The sequence below is a fragment of the Diceros bicornis genome, chromosome 26 (assembly GCF_020826845.1).
Source record: "Diceros bicornis minor isolate mBicDic1 chromosome 26, mDicBic1.mat.cur, whole genome shotgun sequence".
Lineage (NCBI taxonomy): Eukaryota > Metazoa > Chordata > Mammalia > Perissodactyla > Rhinocerotidae > Diceros > Diceros bicornis.
Genome location: NC_080765.1, coordinates 13,565,336 through 13,586,734, shown reverse-complemented (window position 1 = coordinate 13,586,734; position 21,399 = coordinate 13,565,336). Strand labels below are relative to the sequence as shown.

The following is a 21,399-nucleotide window of genomic DNA, read 5'->3' as shown; positions in this document are numbered from 1 at the left end:
TGTCCCTGCACAGCATGTGCAAAGGCCCTGAGGCTGAAGGGAGCCACCTCCGGTCTGGCTGGGTGTGGGGAGCAGAGAAGGAGGGGCCCCGAGGAAGCTGGAGGAGAGGGGGTTCCTGTGTTCTAATCCTGCGACTTTTCCAGTCCCCCGAGAGAAACCCCTCCCTCTAAAGTCACTGCACTCTCAGGACCATCAGATCGTGAACACGGAAGACCAAGAGATAACTGGAAAAAGTCACAAGACGTTTTAGCAAAAGGCTAGTGCTGAATTGGAATCCTGAAATCAATCGCTTTTCTATATAAAACATCAATCTGCTGGCAGATATCATGAAGTAAAGACCCATTTACGGCAGCAATGAGGCAAAATACCTAAGAATGAGCTAAATGAGAAATGGTGAAAGTTTCTACGAAGAAAAAAGCTGCGTGCTTCTGTGGGACACAGAGGAAACCTCGAACCAAGACACCACCATTCTGGGGTAGGAGAGAGACAGGCTGCCTCCCTAGGTTGATCTATACGTTTTTTGCAATTCTCAAAAAAAAAAAAAAAAAAACACAGGAAGAGAATTTTTTAAAGCTAGCAATGATTCTAAGGTTCATTTTAAAATTAAGAAGCAAAAATATCCTAGAAAATTCTGAAAATGAAGACTCCTCCTACCAGATAGTACGACCTGTTAAAATGCTGCTGTAAAGACAATAGGTACTGACCAGAGAGCCTGACTCAGTGGGACAGGCTAAGAGGTCCAGAAATAGATCCAACAGGACCGAGTATCCAACATGGGATTCGACAGATGAATTCAGGGTCAGTGACGGCTGCATCTCTCACCGACGGGGAAACGATCGTCAGTGGCTGATCAGCAGGGGGAGGGAGAAGGGGGGCGTGGACACAGCTTTCACACATTAAAGATCTGATTTCCAAAGTTAGACAGTAAAAGTAGCAGATAAAAATCATGAGATTGTCAACGAATAAGAGGCAAAAACTGCAATAGAAGCAAAAAGTTTATTTGGGGTGAGAGAACTGCAATTCAGGAGCACGGATTCAGGTGGAAACCCTGACAGTGTCCTTCAAAGGCAAAGCAGGGGGGTGGTGTTGCAGAGAATTCTCACTGAGCTGGGGTCAGAGAGCGAGTCCTGGGTAAACACAGACTGACTATTGATTCCATCTTCACAAAGTCCACCGTCCTCAGTCTTGTGATCAGGACCTGGGTCTCCCACTGACCCTTGAGCAAGCGCTGGTAGAACAGTGGCCGCTGTGGCCCCATCCAAGGTTCAAGACAGGGAGGCTGTTTCTCTGGAAAGGCACTCCAACTCCATTTAAAATGGCTCCACTGTAGTCAGTTTTTTGTGTGTGTGTGTGAGGAAGACTAGCCCTGAGCTAACATTTGATGCCAATCCTCCCCTTTTTTCTTGAGGAAGACTGGCCCTGGGCTAACATCCGTGCCCACCTTCCTCTACTTTATATGGGATGCTGTCACAGCACGGCTTACCAAGCGGTGCATCGGTGCGCGCCCGGGATCCGAACCTGCGAACCCCGGGCCGCCAAAGCAGAGTGCATGCACTTAACCCACTTGCGCCACCGGGCCGGCCCCAGCTGCAGTCAGTTTTGACAGAATAATCTTAAAAATGATTTTGGGAAAATATAGGAGGAAATCTTCGTGACTTTGGATTAGGAAATGGTTTCTTAGATCTGACACCAAAAGCACAAGCCACAAAAGGAAAAAAAAGAACAAATGGGACTTCATCAAAATTTAAAATTTTATGCTTCAAAGGACATCACTGAGAAAGTGAAAAGATGTCATGAACCTCAAAAATATTATGCTAAATGAAAGAAGCCAGACACAAAAAGCCACATGGTATAGGATCCCATTCATATGAGATGTCCAGGCCCATCCAGAGACAAAATGCAGACTGGGGGCTGGGGGAGAGGGTCAGGGGGAGGGGGGCTGGGAGCGACTGCTAATGGGATGGGGTCTCCTTTGAGGTGATGAAAATATTTTGGAGCTAGACAGAGCTGATGGTTGTACAACATCATGAATGTGCTAAATGCCGCTGGATTGCTCACTTTAAAATGATGAATTTTATGTGAATTTCACCTCAGTAATAAAAAAATTACATAGATAGCTCCCTAAGAATATAAATTGCACTTTTTGCATTTTTAACATATTGTTTAAAAAATAAAGTTAAAAGACAACCCACAGAACGAGAAAAACTATTTGCAAATACTATATCTGATAAGGGACTTGTGTCCTGAATATATAAAGAACTCTTACTCAATAATAAAGACTCCAAACTCAATAATAAAAAGACAATCTATTTTGAAAATGGGCAAAGGATGTGAATGAACATTTCTCCAAAGAAGACATACAAATGAACAAGAAGCACATGAAAAGATGCTCAACATCATCAGCCATCGGGGAAAAATCAATTGAAACCACGAGATACCACCTCATACCGTTAGGGCGGCTAAAACCAGATAGACAGTGATAGGGTCAGGAGGACGTGGAAAAGTTGGAATCCTCCTATATTGCTGGTGGGGACGTGCAGCTGTCTGGGAAAACAGCTCCTCCAATGTCCAACACAGAGTTACCATAAGACCCAGCGATTCTGCTCCATTCCAACAGAAATGAAAACGTGTGCCCGTGCGGAAACTCACACACGGATGTTCACAGCAACAGTGTTCATAATAGCTGAAAAAATGAGACAAGCCAAATGTCCACAACTGAACTCAAATGTTCGACTACATGTGCATATCCACACGATGGAGTATGACTCAGCCACGAAAAGGAATGACGTGCTGACTCCTGCTGCATCGTGGACGAACCTTGAATACACGATGCTCGGTGAGGAGGAGAGGCACAGGCACATTTAGTTCTACTGACGTGAAACGTCCAGAATCGGCAAACCCACAGAGACAGAAAGCAGACCTTCCCACTTCCAGCGGGGCGGGGTGGCAGCAGTGGTAAATGGGTGTTGGTTTATTTTGAGATATGAAAATATTCTGAAATGAGACAGTGGTGATGGCTGCACAGCCATGTGAATTCACTAAACTACCAAACTGTGCGCTCTAAAAGGGTGAGCTGTGTGGTGTGTGAATTACATCTCAATAAAGCTGTTATGAGTAAAAATAATCCTAGGGTATAGCAGGCCTATCTAAGTAGGCAATAAACGCTAAACCACAAAAGAAAAGGTTGATAAATTTGACTACATCAAAGTAACAAAGTTTCCATTGCAAAAACCACCATGAGCAAAGGCAAAAGTCGAATAACCTAGAAAAAACATCTTCCACTGCTCTCTCGAAGGGTTACATTCCCCAATCTGTAAGAACCCTGGGGAACCACAAACGACTAACAACACAACACAAGGCGGCCCAGGGTGAGAAGAGAACTTCACAGATAACAAAACCAACGATTCTAAAACATATCACATGACATCGGATAAGAAATGCCAAACGAAGACCCCACGGGACACAGGTTTCCACCTCTCCATTGGCAAAGGGAGAATGCGGGGTAGGCCCGAGTTTGGTAGGGATGCGGGCCAACGCCCTCACTCATGGCAGGAGGCACAGAAGCAGCTGTGATGGCAAGTTTGACAGAATCTCTCAAAAATGACAGTGACGTCACCTTTGACTATGCACTGCCACCTCTAGGAGGTTAGGCCTCTGGTAACTCCCACTTGTAAAGACGATGCATCTATGAGACTGCTCACTGGCCGGGTGGTCACCGTGGGAAAAGACGAGGCCCACCGTGTCCATCCAGAGGGACCAGTACACAGGGGTCACTGGGCGGCCAGAGGAGGACAGGTGGCTCTCACCTACGGCCCGAAGCGCACATGCCTGTCAACACAGGGAGCATCTCGGGGACACACACGAACCGTGACCCTGCACACACGTGACAAGATTATCAAAATCCATGGACGACAGGGAGACAGCCCAGGTGTCCATCGACAGAAGAGTAGACAAACCAAACTTGGCCCCCCCCATGTGCTGGAACTTTCCTCGGCCTTTATGAAAAGGAAGGACGCACTGACACACACTACAACATGGATGAGCACTGAAAACGTGCTCAGCGAAGGAAGTCAGACACGGAAGAGCACGGGGCATGGGACCCGTTCATGTGAAATGTCCACGAGAGGCAGATCTACAGACAGAAAGTAGATGAGTGGCTGCTTAGGCCTGGGGAGTGGGGTGGGAGCTAAAGGGCACAGGTTTCTCTCCGGGGTGGTGGAAATGTTCTAAAACTGACTGTGGTGGCAGCTGCACAACTCTGGGAAGACATTAAAAACTGTTGAATTGTACACTTCAAATGGGGGAATTGTACGACATGTGAATTATACCTCAATAAAGCTGATTCTAAAAAAGATGTTCTGGAAGAATATAAAGTTCAGGGAAAAACTGAAAAGACACAAAAAGAAAGGAAAAAAATGAGAGAGCGCCTCGTGCCCGGTGCCTGGCCCCAGGGAGCTCTCTGCTGCTGGAGAGCCTCCTGACTGGGCCCACAGATTCCCTGGCAACCACCAGCCCAGGAAGGAGGACCGAGGGAGGGGGAGCACGCGGAGTCCCTTCTGTAGAGATTCAGAGCCAGAAGGCAGGGAGAGACCCAGCCTCTCCCTGGGGGCAGGGTCCAGCACCCTGTGAGCCAGGCCCTCATGCCTCTCTGAGACCACCCTTTGTTTTAACTTCTCTAGCAGAGGTGTGGACAACACGAAGGAAATGAAGCCCCCCCCCGCCTCTCCCCCCTTCCTCTCCCCGCCCTCAGCACCAGCACCCAGTCTCTGCAGACCTTCTCAGGAGCATTCGCAGGTAGAAACGAGAGGTTTCCTAGCAGGAGGCATGTCTGGGTCTCCGCTCCCCTCCTTCCTTACACTGCATGACACCACGTGCATCACTCTGACCTGGGCCCCCAGAACCCACCCACAGCGGCATCACGGCGGCCTTCCCCTTCTCTGTCTGACCCGTCGAGTTTAGGATGTTTTCAACTACACAACAGGCAATGTTCGGTGTGCACAGGATGGCCTTGTTAGATGCAGATTCTGACTCGACAGGTAAGCCTGGGTGGGCCTGGGACTCTGCCTTTCTAACAAGCTCCCAGGGGAGGCCAATGCCACCAAGATTACACTGAGAGCAGCAAACTGATGCCTCTCAGGTGGGGAGAGTGCACCCGGGGCCACCAACCTTTATCCCCACAGCAGCCCCGGTTCAAGCCGTACCTTCTCTCACTGGACAGCCACTGTGCCCCCTGACGCCCTTCACCCTGCGGTTGAATCCGAGCAGCCAGGGGCCTCCCTCCTCGGCTCCCCGCCCATCTCCCTACTGCCTCCCTCGGGGGTCAGGCCCCGCCTGCTCTGCTCCCACCCCTCTGCCCTCTTGCACCCCAGCTGGACAGTGTCCACAGCCACGTCCCTCTATCTGGAACTTTCCTCCAAAACCATGCCCATTCCCTCTCCACTTCATTTGGGCTGTGGGGCCCTGCCTGCCATCCTAGCCTGAGTCACCACCTCCTGCCCAGGACGAGTTGCCTGTATGTCTGCTCCCCACCCAGCCCCTCCCTAAGGCCTTCTCCAGGGGCCAGCAACCTCGCCAGCTCTCCCACAGCAAGTGCACAATAAACATAGGTCAGGCGGATGGATGGATGAATGGTTGGGTGGATGGCTGGCTGGATGGTGGATGGTGGATGGGTGGATGGATGGCGCGTGGATGGGTGGGTGAGTGGGATTGATGGATGGTGGGTGGATGGATGGATGGATGGGTGAATGGGTGGGTGGGTGGAAGGGTGGACGGATGGATGGATGGATAGATAGGTGGATGGATGGTGGATGGATGGATGGTGGGTGGATAGGTGGGTGGAAGGTAGATGGATGGACAGGTGGGTGGATAGATGGCTGGATGGATGGTGGATGGATAGGTGGATGCATGGGTGGAGGGGTGGGTGGGTGGGTGGATGGATGGAGGGGTGGGTGGGTGGTGGATGGGTGGATGGATGTTGGGTGGATGAAAGGTAGATGGATGGATAGATGGCTGGCTGGATGATGGATGGATGAATGGCTGGGTGGGTGGGTGAAGTTGTGGAGCGGTAGGTGGATGGATGGATAGATATGTGGATTGGTGGACGGATGGATAGATAGGTGGATGGATGGAAGGTGGGTGGATGGATGGAGAAATCATGAATGGATGGATGGATGGGTGGTTGGGTGGATGAGTGGATGGATGGTTAGATAGGTGGGTGGGATGGAGGGATGGATATGGATGATTGGGTGGTTGAGTGGATAGATAGATGGGTGGATGGATGGATGGACAGATGGGTGATTAGGTGGTTGGGTGGACGGATGGGTGGGTGAGTGGGATGGATGGTGGATGGATGGTGGATGGATGGATGGGTGGGTGAGTGGGATGGATGGATGATTGGGTAGATAGGTGGATGGATGAGTGGATATATGGATGGATGAATGGATGGACGGATGGATGGGTGGATGGGTGCATGGATGGATATGGGTGATTGGGTGGTTGAGTGGGTGGATGGATGGATGGATGGTGGATGGATGGATGGGTGGGTGAGTGGGATGGATGGATGATTGGGTAGATAGGTGGATGGATGGGTGGATATGTGGATGGATGAATGGATGGATGGATGGATGGGTGGATGGGTGCATGGATGGATATGGATGATTGGGTGGTTGAGTGGGTGGATGGATGGATGGATGGTGGATGGATAGATGGATGAATCATGGATGGATGGATGGGTGGTTGGGTGGATGAGTGGATGGATGGTTAGATAAGTGGGTGGGATGGATGGATGGATATGGATGATTGGGTGGTTGAGTGGATAGATGGATGAGTGGATGGATGGATAGATGGATGGGTGGTTAGGTGGTTGGGTGGATGGATGGATGGATGGGTGGACGGATGGGTGGGTGAGTGGGATGAATGATGGATGGATGGATGGATGGATGGTGGATGGATGGATGGTGGATGGATGGATGGGTGGGTGAGTGGGACGGATGGATGCTGAGTGGATGGATGGATGGATGAAGGATGGGTGGATGGAGGGGTAGGTGCATGGATGGATGGATGGTGGATGCAAGGTGGATGGATGGACAGGTAGGTGTATGGGTAGATGGATGGACGGATGGATGGTGGGTAGGTGGATGAATGGATGGATGGATGTATAGATAGGTGGATGGATGGTGGATGGATGTGTGGATGGATGGGTGGGTGGGTGGGTGGGTGGAGGGTGGATGGGTGGTGGATGGATAGATAGACAGGTGGGTGGATGGATGGATGGTGGGTGGATAGGTGGATGTTGGGTAGAGGTGTGGATGGATGGTGGATGGATGGATGGATGGGTGGATGGATGGATAGATGGAGGGGTGGTTGGGTGGCTGGTGGGTGTAATGATGTATGTATGGATGGATGGATGGATAGTTAGGTGAGTGGGTGGGTGGGTGGAGGTGTGGGTGGGTGGATGGGTGGGTGGAGGGGTGGATGAGTGGGTGGAGGGGTGGATAAGTGGGTGGGTGGATGGATAGATAGGTAGATAGGTGGATGGGTGGATGGATGGATGAGTGGGTGAGTGTGACTGAGTGAGTGGCTTGACTTTTGTTACCCTCTGTGGCTCCCCTGAAAACAAGAGGGCCTATCCTACTGCACAGCAGCTCTGTGTGGTGTTCCCTGAGTACCAAGTGTCCCAGTTATTGGGATTAGGGACCAAAGCCCCAGGAGCTGCCTGCGGGGGACGGGCAGTCCCTCTGGTGATCCTTCACTTGCTCATTCCCTCTGCAGCTGTACCAAGAGGGAGGCAAGGAAGGAGGCAGCCCAGGGACAGACGCAGAGGGTGGGGGCAGCTACATAGGAGGGGCCAAGGTCCAGCCGGCCCCTGGGCCTCCCAGTGCTCCTGGCCCTCCCCCGCCACTTCAGGTTCCAGCCAGCCGGAACCCCCTTGGAGCAGCACCGACCCCTCAGCGGCCTCAGCTGCCGCCTAGGGTACCAGGGATGACTGCCCAGGTCTCCTCCCACCCCCTCATCCCCTCGCCCGGGCGGTACCTCCACTTGGGCCTCCTCCCAGGCATCCAGGCGGACTGACTTCACCTTGCTGACCTGGGGGATGTTCCGGTGGATTCCAGAGCAGCTCAGGCAGATGAACACCCCGAGGGTGTAGGAGGCCCAGTCAGGATCTGGAAGGGAAAGGCCAGATGGTCAGGGAGGGCTGAAAGAGGGTCTACCCCAGAGGGAGGTGGAGCACCGGAGCAGGCCTCTTTCTGGCCTCAGTCTCTCCATCAGTGCACTGAGAAGCTGGCGAGAAGACCCTGAAGTTCACTGGTCTGTGGGTCTTAAAAGGGGGTCCCTGCTGCCTGCCAGATGAGCAGCCCTGCCCATCACCCTAGCTGCCCCCGGGAATAGAGCTCTCCTCAGACACCCTGCATGGACAAACCGCAGCTGTAGGGGATGCCGGGATGACGGGGAAATCTGAGAATGGATGAGGTGTTGACGACAGCATGCGATCACAGCCAATTTTGTCAGCATGACAAGGACGCTGGCTTGACTGCATGCGACACACTCAGGGATGGCACATCTTGATGTCAAGTTTACTTGAAAAGGTTCAACGGAAGCGCGTGTGCGCGTGTAGATGCAGCAATCACAGCCGCATGCTCACAACCATTGATTTGAACAGGGTGTGTGAGTGGTGAGTACAACTGTGTCCACATTTCCGCGGGTTTGAAATCTTCCACACTGAACTACAGCAAAGGGAACACCGTGGAATGTGCCGCTTGTTAAATTGGGGCGGCGGTAAGTGGGGGCTGGTGGCGTGACCCTCCCCATTTCATGTCCCCCTAGTGATGACTAAGTGACAGAGGCCAGGCCGCTGAAAGGAGTCCTACGAAAAGATCCCTCTGGAAAGGGACAGTCGTCTCTGAAATACTTCCATTTTCAAGTAAAGCTTCTCCTGGATCAGGCTGGCTTAAATCAAGATGCCCAACAGCTCCTGGCCAAGGCCACCATCTTGAGCGGGCATCCCCAGGAGGCCAGGCTGCACCCACACCCAAAACCAGCCAACATCCACCCACACCTGTCGGAGAGCACAGTGTTGATCCCACACTGCGGTCACTCCACCTAGGGGCCCGGGAGTCCACAGACCCGGGGATTGCCGGGGTCAGCTGTGTGGACACCCCTTGCCCTGGGTCTGGGAAGACACTTTCCTCCTCATAAGACAGGGCTGGGAGGTGGCTGTGTCCATGTTCAGGCCGGTTCATGCCACCCCTGCCCTACAGAGGATGTGGCCCTTCACCTCCCTTCAGGGACCTCCAGAGAACCCACCCTGGCACCAGGAGGGTCAGCGCCCTCCTCAGACATCAAACACGCAGTCCACGGGCCCACAGCCCAATGCTGTGTGTGAGTGTGTGGGGAGTGTGCACGTGTGAGTGTGAATGTGTGTAGTAGAGGTATGCATGTGGGTGTGATGCACGTGTGAGTGTGTGTGTAGGGGTGTGCATGTGGTTGAGTATGCATGTGTGTATGTAGAAGTCACACATGTGAGTGTAAGGGTGTGTATGTGTAAGTGTGCATGTGTGTACATAGGAGTGTGCATGTGTGAGTATATGTACGTAGGAGTGTGCATGTGGGTGTATGTGCATGTGAGTGTGCGCATAGGAGTGTGCACATGTGTGTGTACATATGGGTGTGCACGCAAGTGTGCATGTGTGAGAGTGTGTATGGATGGAGTGTGCATGTGGGTGTGTGTACATAGGAGGGTGTACATGTGTGTGTACATATCAGTGTGCATGCATGCTGGTGGGTGTGAGTGTGTGTGTGTGTGTTTATGGAAGGGTATGCTGTGGGTGTGTGCATGAGTGTGTGTATGGATGGGTATACATGTGGGTGTGCATGTAAATATGTGTATGTAGGGGCGTGTACGTGAGTGTGCATGTGGGTGTGTGTGCATGTGTGTGTGTATGGAGGGGTGTGCATGTGGGTGTGTGCATGAGTGTGTGTGTGGAGGGGTTTGCATCAGGGTGTGTGCATGTGAGTATGTACCTAGGAGTGTGCACGTGTGTGTGCATATGTGAGTGTGTGTAGGAGTATGCACATGAGTGCTTGTGTGAATGTGTACACAGTGTGTGCATGTAGGGGTGTGCACATGTGAGTGTGCATGTGTGAGTGTGTAGGTGTGTGTATGGGCAGCAGGCACCTCCGGTTCCTGGGCCAATGACCCACCAGCCTGGAGCCCTGGGGGTACCAGCTCCTGCCTCCAGACTTGCAGCCACCAGAGGGCACCCGGCCATGCCCTGGGCCCAGGCCCAGCTCCTTGCTGGTTTTGGGGACAGGAACGAGCTGCTCGCAGGGAGACAGGAGAGGGGCGCAGGTGGGTGATGGGCAGGCGATGAGAATCGCCTGGTTCTGGTGGTTACAGGCGTTTCTCGCTCTCACCTCACAGCCCAGCTCACACAGTCCCTGCCCTGTTCCGTCTGAAGGCCCCTGCAGGGGTGTGACCAGCTCCAGGGTCAAGTGGAGGAAGTGGAGGCCAAGGAGGCAGGTCCCCAGCCCAAGACACACAGCCTCTCAGTGGCTCTCGGAATAGAGAAGTTTCAGGAGAAAAACCGCCCTGTCATCCCGAGGGCCCCTGGCCAGCCCCATGCAGACTCTCAGTGGGGTCTCTCCTACGGTGAATCGGCAGGTGGTTTATGGGGTGGGGGTGGCTGGTGCAGGAAGGGGCTCCTGCGGGTCTGCGGAGGTGCGGACGGAGATGTGCCCCCCACAGGCACCGGCTCCTGGACCAGGGACACAGAGCCCCTGCCCCCAGCCTCCTCCCTGTACTGGGGTTGGCTGACATCAGTGGCGGGGGGCAGCCAGAGATCCCCAGCCTCCGAGCCTTGGTTCTGAGGGGCCCTCCCCCCAGCTCAGAAGAGCTGTGAAGGGAGGGGAAGGAAAGGCCAGTGGCCCACCCACCGGCACACTGTCCTCATGACAACCCATCCGTCCCCTCCCCGCGTCTGCCCTCCTCCCCGTTGGCCCACAGTCCACTGGCCAGGGAGACAGAGCAGTACTTTGAAGATGTGCGTCATGTCCACTTTCCATCTGGAAGCCTCGGAGACTTTCACCACTTCTCCGGCTCAGAGGGCTGCGGCCGGGGCGTTACACCCCCATTTCCAACCCGCATGTCCCAGCTCCAAGGCCACGGCTCACAGGCCCTCCCCCTCCCCCACCGCCCACCAGCAGGGGTGCCCCCCACACTCCCCAGTCACAACACCCTTCTCATTTCTCCACAGCATCCGCCAGTCCCAGTGTTTCAGTTTATTTGCCTGTTTACCGTTCACGATCGGTCTTGACCCCAGAACGTAAAGGAGTCAGGGGTCAAGCACGCTGTGGTGCCCTCTCAGCAGCCCAGGCCTGGTGCCGACAGACGTTAGGTACCCAGTGACCACTCGGGGGACACCCAGGGACAGGCCACCACCCCCACTGCCCTGAACGCTGACCTGGGGAAGTGCTTTGGAGGCGAGGGTGTGGCAGCGGCCAGAAGGGGGTCTGCAGAGAGAGCAGGGCCTGGGCGTGTGGAGGGTGGGCAGTAGGGGCCTTGGTGGAGAGAAGGCCACATCCCCCAGCTCTGAGCCTCCCTGGGGGGCGGGAGCGGAAGGGAATGCTGGGGGTCAGAGAGCCACAGATCGACTGACCTCCAGCCCAAGCGCTCCAGCAGCTCAGGGACAAAAGCCCCCCGGCCGGGACCAAGTTTTCACAGGGACCTGGGGTGCGGAGAGCAAGCCCGGTGTCACAGCCCCTGTGACTCCATGACCCCACGCTGAGTCAGTCCTGTGTCCCCCAGTGTGTTCTCCCTACGTGTTTGTGTCATTTTCAAGAAACTGCTTGGCTGGTCCCCCCCAGGCCCTGCCCCACGCCCCCCTGTCCTGTGGGCCCAGGTGCTCAGCAGGCACAGCCCTCAGCTGCTCTGGACACGGCGGGCACCCACCCTCCTGGGGCCGCAGGAACGGGCTCCCTCTTTGTGAAATGCTGCCCAACAGGAAATGAGGAAATCGGGACTGAAGGCCAGCAGTTGGAGAGAAAGTGAACGGGAGGATGGACACACAACCAGACACGCCACCAGCCGGGGGGCCCAGGCCGTGTGGCTCCGCCGGGGGAGACGCGACCCCTCAGTGCTGGGCCCAGGCCGGAGGAGGTGGAGGGGGCAGATTTTTGGCTAGCAAATCACCTCAGGGTGGAGTCCCAGGCTTCCTCCCGGAGCCAGATGGGGGCTGTGGCTCCCCTGCACCCTGGCGCTCAGCAGGGGAGGATCCCGGGGAGGACTGACCTGAGCTCCTGCAGCCTGAACACGCTCCACGGCTGAGCAGACCTGCTGGCTAAGCAGGGCCCACTCCATCCCACCCCTCACGAAACAGTGCCTCCGCTTCTCCTCTGTGAGATGAATGTAACTCCATGGAGGACACTGAGGCTGCTAATGCAGGAAAGCACGGAGGACAGCACCCAGCACGCAGAGAGCCTAGGAACAGCGGCTCTCACGTGGTGACCACACATCTCAGTTTGCAGGATTGTCCAGGTCACACTGCTGTCCGGGGGGATTATTAACGGCCTCTCCTTCACCCTCAGACGTGTTCCAGTTCACAGAACTTCCTCAGCCCCCCAGTAACAAGTCTGGCAGAGACGGCTGGGGACCGCCACTGTCCCTTTCTCCTCCTTCTGGGTCACAGCTCCGTGGCACTTCCCAGCATCCCTTGCAGCTCAGTGCAGCCACGGGATGGAATTCTGGCCAGTGAAATGTGAGCAGAGGGATCGATGTTCCTCCAGGCCTGGCCAATAGCCACCGCCCATTGGCCATGCTCTGTGCCCCCATCCTTGGCTGATGGGGGCTCTGAGGAGAGAGGAGGGGTCTGGGCCCGAGTCACTGCCTGGAGGAGAAAGCCCCGGAGAGCGGGAGAGGACCCGCTGCAAGGACTGTGCTGTGGGTGAGCAACAGGTCACAGCTCTGAGATGTGGGGCTGTTTGTTACAGCAGCTAGCCTCCCTGACTGGCAGAGTCTGTCTCCCCATTAACTGTGGGCTTCTTGGGGACCTAAGTCCCAACACACCCAGGATCCAGCACAGGCCAGCTGCTCAGCAAGTGTTCATGATGAATGACCAAACAAACGCCCTACTTCCTCAGAATCCCCACTTCCCAAGAGACCACAGGCCTTCTCCTCCCCATTCGGTTGCTCGACAAACATCTGCCAGGCAGTGTCCTGTGCAGGCTTTGGGGGAAGAATGGGGTTGCAGGAGTGGCAGACGGTTTATAGTTATACGCTCTCCTGGAGAATGAGTGGAAAAGGACAAACTGAAGTCTCAGAACAGGGAGAATCCAGGCTTCACCCACTGGGCTCCATCTTCCCCAGAATCCTTCAAAAGCTGCTCAGTAACAGCTGTGCACAGAGCACCTGGCAGGCACGAAGCCTTGGGCAAGTGGCAGCTCTTTCTAGGCCTCACCTTCCTCACCTGTAAGATGGGACAATATCAGTCACTTGAAAGGGGGTGATGGATGAAATGAGCCCAACCAGGAAAGTCACTGGGTGCCCGGGAGACCCCACTTTTCACAGCTCGGTGATATTGCCATGTTCTGCTCTGAGTGTGGACGTCTGGCCCAGGCCTCCCTCCTCACGGCCTTTATCTACTCATATGGAAATTCTGAGATCGTCTGAACAAAGACCACCAAAGACTCCTGCCCAGCCAAGGGGCAAGGACGCCTGTGCCTACCCATCCTCCATTCTCGTACAGAGGCCCTGGGACAAGGCCGTCTATCTCCTGGACTGGAAGACCTATTTACAGAATAGGTTAGTGGGGATTGGCAAACTGGGGCCCTTGGGCCGGTTTTTGTAAATAAAGTTTTATTGGCACACAGCCACGCCCATCATTTACATTTTGTCTGTGGCTGCTTTTTTGAAGAAGATGACGACTAGCCCTGAGCTAACATCTGTTGCCAATCCTCTTCTTTCTGCTGAGGAAGATTGGCCCTGAGCTAACATCTGTGCCCATTTTCCCCTACTTTATATGTGGGACGCCTGCCACAGCATGGCTTGATGAGTGGTGTGCAGGTCCACGCCTGGGATGGGAATCCAAGAACCCCAGGCCTCTGAAGCGGAGCGTGCGAACTTAACCACCATGCCACCAGGCCGGCCTCTGTCCTTGGCTGCTTTTGCAGTACAACGGCAGAGTTAAGTGGTTGTGACAGAGAATGCACGGCCTGAGAAGCCTAAAACATTTACTATCTGGCCCTTTAAAAACAGTTTGCCAAGCCTTGCTTTAGGGGGAAAAATGGATGTGACGCAGACAAGTGAGCCCAAGGAAGGCGTATGATCAGAATTGACAGCTTACAGCCATTGCCAAGATTATTCCTCTTTGACAACAAGACACCAGGTTCAAGTAGAGGTTACAAACTTGCCCGATATCTCATAACCAGCACGAGGACGCCCTGGTGTACAACTGAAGGCTGTCTGATCCAAGCCTGCCTGCCTACCTGGGGTGTGTGTGTGCAAATATGCACACGTGTGTGCATGTCCACAAACACAACCTGAGCAGCCGATTTCTAAAGAAGGCTCAAAGAAGGTTAGAATTAAGAAATGGAGACTCTAAACTTTTACATGAGAATAAGACGACAAAAGCCAGTTAAGTCAAGCGTGTTAATGGCAGGGGCAACACAAAGTTGCCACTTAAGAGTAGGAAGTTTGTATCTTTCTTAAAAGCTTTGCAAAGAGACATTGTTACACACTGACTAGAATGGCTAAAATTTAAAAGACATACTACCAAGTGTCAACCAGGATGGGGAGCATCTGGGATTCTCATACACTGCTGGCAAGAGTGTAAATTGGTTCAACCCACTTTGGAAAACAATTTGGCAGTTGCTTACATAATTAAACACATCTCTCTCCTATAACCCAGCAATTCTACTCCTAGGTATCCACCCAAGAGAAATGAAAACATGTCCACAAAAAGATTTGCCTATTCAATATATATATTATATATTATATATATAATATATATAAATATATAAAAAGTATAAAAACCATGACCAGCAGGGGTTTATGCCAGGAATGCAAGGCTGGCTTAACATTTGAAAATCAATCAGTGTAACTCACTACATTTACAGATTAAAAAAGAAAAACAATATGATCGTCTCAATAGATGCAGAAAATTCATTTGACAAAATGTAACATCCTGTTAAAAATCCCCAGAAAACTAGGAATAGAGGAGAATTTCCCTGACTTGATATAAGGCTTATGAAATATCTACTGCTGACCACATGCTTAACAGAGAAAGACTGCTTTCCCCCAAGATCAAGAACAAGACAGGAAGGTCTGTTCTAGTCACTTCTATTCAACATGGAACTGGAGGTTCTAGTCAGAGCAATAAGGCAATAAAAAGAAATAAAAACCATCCAGATTGGAAAGGAAGAAATAAAACTGCTTTTATTCATAGACAACATGATTATGTCTATGTAGAAAACCCGATGGATTCTGCAAAAACACTACTAGGATAAACAAGGTTGTAGGATACAAGGTAAAGATACAAAAATCAACTGTATTTCTATAAACCAGCAACAAGCAATTGGAAATTGAACATTTAAAAATACCATTTACAATCTGGAGATTGTCGCACAACAACATAAATGTTCTTAATACTGAACTATACGCTTAGAAGAAGGTAAAATGGTAAATTTCGTGTTACATGTATTTTCCAACAATCAAAAAATTTTAAATACCACTTATAATATCATAAAAATATGAAATACTTAGGGGTCAATATGACAAAAGATACGCAAAACAGTAGACTGAGAACTACAAAATATTGCTAAGAGAAATGAAAGGGGACCTAAAGACGTGCAGAAAGGTGCCATTTTCACAGGTCGGAAGACTTGATATTGTTAAGGTAGAAACTCTTTCCAAATTAATCTACAGATTCAATACAATCCCAATCAGAATTCCAGCACGGTTTTTAAAATATGAATTGGCAAGCTGACTCTAAAATTCACATGCAAACACAGGGGCCTGAGAATAGCTAAAACAACTGTGAAAAAGGACAAATATGGAGACACACTACTGGGTTTTAGGATTTATTGTAAAGCTACAGTTATCAAGACGGTGTGGTACTGGCATAAAAACAGACCAACAGATCCAGAAATAGACCCACACATATGTGGATAACTAGTTATTGACAAAGGTATAAAAGCAATTCAGTGGAGAAAGAATAACCTTTCAACAAATGGGGCTGGAACAGGTAGATACGACCTGCAAAATATTAACCTCTCAATACACACAAAAAGTAACTCAAAACGCATCACAGTGCCAAATGTAAAACCTAAAACCAGAAAGCTTCCAAAACAAAACAGGGGAAAAATCTTTGTGACCTTGGGTCACCAAAAGCAGAACCTATTTTTTTAAAAAAAGGATAAATTGGCCTCATCAGAATTTTTTAAAAATCCGCCCTTTGAAAGACACTAGTTAAGGGAATGAAAAGGCAAGTCACACTGGAGACATTTGGTAAATCATGTATCTGACAAAGGACTTGTGTGCAAACTATACAAAGAACTATTCAGACTCAACAATAAGAAAACAAACAACCAATTAGAAAAACAGGCAAAAGACTGCAACAGACTCTTGACCAAAGAGGCAAATAAGCATGAGAAAGATGCTCCACATCATTCGTCACCAGGGAAGGGGGACTGACGGCAAGGGGTCCGTGGGAGCCTTGGGGTGACAGTGACGTTCTACGTCTGAGCTGTGATCACGGCGACTCTGCCAGCTGCACACTTAGAAGGGGTGCGTTTTACTGTCTATAAATCACACCTCAGTAAAGGGAATTTTACAGAGAAGCTGGTGCGTCTACAACCCCAGCGCCACCCCACAGACTAGAGAAGCAGAAAAAGCAGGGCCTCGTGGGACACACCCTCCCTCTCCCAGAGGCAATGCCCAGCTGGCACCTGGGGGGCCACAGGGGCCGATCCAGAGGCCTGGCCTTGGAGAAGGAAGCAGCAGGGCTCTCCCAGGCATCCTCCAGATGCTCAAACCTGCCAATGGTGGCAGCAGGAGCCAGCACCCTGCCCTCAGGCCTATCCCCCATCCTCGGCCCACCACCCCTCTTTGGCCTTGGCCTCCTCTCTTCCACCCGGTGTAACAAGCACTTCCGCCTCGTGCCTGGCTAATGATTGACCACATTCTCTCACTTCGTCCCCACAATTGCCTTGAAGCTCAATCTTGTCATCAGTCCAGTTCTACAGAATAAGGCAAATAAAGCCCAGAGAGGGTCAGACACTTGCCTGAGTGTCTGCCACACAGTGGCAGAGCTGGGATTGGACCACTGGCATTTGTCTTCCAGTGCCCACCCCCTACCCCTGAACCACCTTCCTAGTTCAATGTAGACAGGTGATAGGAAGTGTACAGTGGGCCGGGACAGTCACCTGGGGCCCCAGGCTGACGAGGAAGCCCGTCTATCATCCCTGGAGGTGCCCCACTTCCCGCTGCCCCCCTCCAGGGGCTGGTGGGGAAAAGGCAGAAAGACAGTCTGAAAGAGGAGGTGTTTTGACCAAAAGCCCAGCCTCCACACTGCACCCTCTCCGTCTGAGCCACAGTGAACAAGGGGGTCCCTGCTGGGGAGCCCCCAACCACAGCAAGGAGCTCTGTGCTGCACCACAGCAAAGGCCACCGGGAGCCCAAGCAGGAGGCCTTCCCGGAGGAAGCCGAGTGCTGGGCAAGGAAGGACCAGCTGGAAGGACAGAGGTAAGAGGGGTGGAGGCCCAGGGGGTGGGCACAGCCCCCCACTGGGTCTGCCCGCCTCCACATGAGCCCCCCATTGGGTCTGCCCGCCTCCACATGAGCCCCCCATCAGAGCCAGGAGAGAGGCAGGAGGAGTAGGGTGTTCACATGTACATAAAAGCCCACAGGCCTGAGCCCAGAGACACTCTGGTGGAAGAAGGACCCCCCAGGAGACCCGGCCCCACACACCAGCACCGGGACCCCCTTAGCCCCAGGCAGGAGGGCCCCACGCCCTAGTAACTAGCTCTGCCCTGGCTGCACCCCCTCCCCAAGGAGCAAGGAGCTGCAGGAACACAGACAAGCCTCCAGAGGCTGCCCTGCTCCTCTGTGGCCTCTTTTGGGCGCCTGGACTCGAGAATTCCCTGCCCAACGGCCTGGAGTCAGCCTTCAGGGCCTGTGTCCCCCCAGGACAGACCAAGAGGCCGCTATGTGCACCCTGGACCCAAGGGTGGCCAAGGGCATGGGCTGGTATGGGTGGAGTGGATGGAGGCCCTGCAGGAAGAGGAGAGTGGCAGAGAGGGGCCTGAGTCTCCATTTATACTCCAGCCCCGCCTCCACAAATGTCATGGCTGCCCTGCACTGCCTCTGGCCTCACCCTGAGTTGGGGTGACCGCCCAGGACCGACTCTGCTCCAGGCCGCCAGCTTCCTCCTGGCTCCCCTCCCCCAACTCCCCCTTCCTTCTCCCTGCCCTCCCATCTGCCCTCCATCTGCCCCTGCTCTGCCCTGCCCTCTCCTAAGGCACTCCGAGGTGACTCAGCCCCCTCACCGTTTCCGGGAGCCTGAATGAGGCACCTGGGCAGGTGAGGCACATCCTGGGGCTGAGCCAGGTGGAGCAGGTGTGTCCCCTGGGCCAGGACCCAGCAGGGGAGAGAAGGGTGTGTGGTAGAACCTGCTGATGGAACTGCGGGTCTGGCAGAGCCCTGTGGCCCAGCCCAGAGAACTTTGCCCTTCCCCAGGCTGAGGCCCAGCAGTGAGGAGGGCTGAGATCTGGTAGAGCTGGCAGAAGGTGGCAGAAGGTGGGGGGGGGGGGCAGGGTGCCAGCCTAGGGGCTCACAGCCCCGTGTTCACCACCCACCACAGTTACCGTCTCCAGAGGCCGCTCCGTCCCCACATGCAGCAACTGTCTTGCGCCACAATCCAGGTGCTCCCCCCTCCAACCCCCCGCTGCATTTGCCCCTGTTTCTACCGTCATCACCTCCCCACATAGGCAGCCTGGAGTTTGTTCTGTTCATCCTCCATCTCCCCGGTCCCTCTCCATCAAATGCCCCTGTCCAGACACCGCTGGCCTCCATGGCACTTAGCCCTGTCTATCCTAGACCAGGCAGCATCTGGCCGGGCCACCCGCCTCCTGCGGTCCTCCCACCCACAGCCACCCTTCCGGCTCTGTGTGCCCTCTCTGCAGGGCACCCACCCCTGCATCTCATCTGGCCTCTTGGCTATAAACACAGTATATTGGAGCTAGATCAAAGTGGTAGCACAACAGTAGGAAGGTTCTAAATGCTAATGAATTGTTCACTTTTAATGGTCAATTTTATATTATGTGAATTTCACCTCAATTAAGAAAAAGAAACATTTACACACCTTCAGCTATTTTCCACCCAGTTTCTATCTCCAGCCTCTTCCTCCAGAACTTTCCTCAGCCCCAGGCTCACGTCTCCACTAGGGGTCTATGGCGGCTTCTCCATCTTAACCCCCCAAACCAGCTCCTGGTCCCCACCCTGATTCCCTAGGGCCATCCTCACCTTCTTCAGCCTTGACTAAAGTCCAGAGTGTCCTTGTCTCTCTCTGTCCTCCCCCTCAACCCCGAGTGCCGGCAAATTCTATTCCTCAAATTCCAAAACATACCCACGACTTGACTAGTCCTCACCAGATCCCCGACACCACCCTACACGAAGCCATTGCCACTCTTGTCACATGATCCCAAAGCATCCTAACCGTCTCCCTGCCTCCACTCGCTTCCGTCTGCCCAGGACACCCCTCTGCTCACATTCCTCCTTCCAGAGCACCCCAGTGTTCCCTCTGAGCTCGTCCCCGCCCCCGCTCTGCACACACGGCCTCCTTGCTTCTCCCTTCAACACACAGAGCTCTTGGGGGCCGCCACGCCTGCTACACGCCCCCCCTTCTTGAGGAGCCATCTCCCCCTCTGCAGATAACTAGCACCCCGTCTTCTTATCCACCTCTCCCCACATTGCGTTCTAGCAACATCCTCACTCCCAGTGACCCCATCCCATGGCCACACCCTAACCCCAGTCGTCGCCACCTCAGCGGTCCCGCTGACCTGCCCCCACTGCCCTGAGCCTCCAGACCCCCACTCACTCACCATTCCCTTCACTTCTTCTCCTCGCCCTGTCTCCATGGCCCCCCATCATACAACGTTGAGCTCCTCTCTCCACCCACCAAAGCCTGTGCCCGAGGAGCTGAATGTTCTAGAGAAAGACACACAACTACTCAGAAGGCACTCTGTTTCATTCAGGACCATGGAACTCACGGGAACTCAACAGCATCCAGAGAACAGGCTACACTCTCCTAACATGTCGTCACTCTTCAGAACGGCCTTCACACCGTCTCCTTTCCCCTCCAGCCTCCTGAGCCTCACCCTTGGCTGACGACCCAGCCTTCTTCTTCATGCAGTCCAACATAAATGCCTCCGCGGCTCCTTCGCGCCCTCGGTCCCACCAGCATTCATCGCAGGGCTCTGCTGCCTTTCAGAGGACAACTCCAGGGGCTGCCACCAGCTCCTGCCATCCCTCCTCACCCCGCCAGGACCTCCATGCTGCCCGAGTCGGTGGTCAGTTTGTGCTCTTCTCCGACCCACCTCTCCATACACCAGCGCCCACTCCTCTTCCTCAAAGCACTCTCTTCACATGGCGTCTACCACTCTGCTCTTTGGGTCTCCGCCTTCCCTGGCTGTTCCTCCTTGGCCTCCTCTGCTGGCTCAGCTTCTAACCATAGGGGTGCTCAGGGCACAGGCCCACATCCCTCCTCCATCACTACCCCCGGGACCCCCACATAGATCAGGCCATCCTTGCTAAATGCATCAAAGGCCTGTCACATAACCAGGGCGACCCTTGCCCCATGTGCTGCCAGCATTTCTCTCTGTTGTTCCAGAGCCTTCCATCACATTCAACTCATCTTCTTCCTGTCCCTTAAACTGGCTGTGCCTGGACCAAGGGTGTTTGGATAGCTGTTCCAACAGCCTGGAATGTCCTTCCTCCAGATTTGTGAAGACTTAACTCCTTTCCATCATGCAAGTCTCAGCTGGAATATCATTTTTTCTGACCACTCTTGACACGGTAGCCATCAACAGCCACCGTCCTCACACGGCTTGTTTCTGCCACTGCACTGGTCACGGTCTGCCTGTCTTATCTCTGTATGTAGTCACTTGTGCATTGTCTGTCTCCCCTCACTAGAAGGTACATGCATGAACAAAGACCTTGTCTGGCTTGCAGGACCACACACAGCAAGTCACTCAGTACATGTGCACAGGATGGAGGAAGAAGCCATGCCTGCACCGGAGTGCAGAGGTGGGTGGCCGACCGAAGGCTCAGCCCTCACAGGCCTCTGGCTCCCATGGGCGCATCAGGAAGCCACGTTGCCATTGTGCCAACTCTGCAAAGTGGCAGGATGC

At 53.4% G+C, this 21,399-nt stretch overlaps 1 protein-coding gene across 3 annotated transcripts in view; it reads right to left on the bottom strand.

Moving 5' to 3' along the window:
- The window catches only part of ADAP1 (ArfGAP with dual PH domains 1), a 73,526-nt gene that overhangs the window by 32,949 nt on the left and 19,178 nt on the right, over positions 1 to 21,399 (bottom strand). For 2 of the 3 annotated variants that reach the window (XM_058569448.1, XM_058569447.1), the window contains exon 2: positions 8,032 to 8,162. In XM_058569448.1, coding sequence (XP_058425431.1) covers positions 8,032 to 8,057 — 26 coding nt within the window. In that variant the 5' untranslated portion in view covers positions 8,058 to 8,162. Of the gene's footprint in view, positions 1 to 8,004; positions 8,163 to 21,399 lie in introns of all 3 variants that reach the window. The other variant, XM_058569450.1, reaches the window with a different exon arrangement.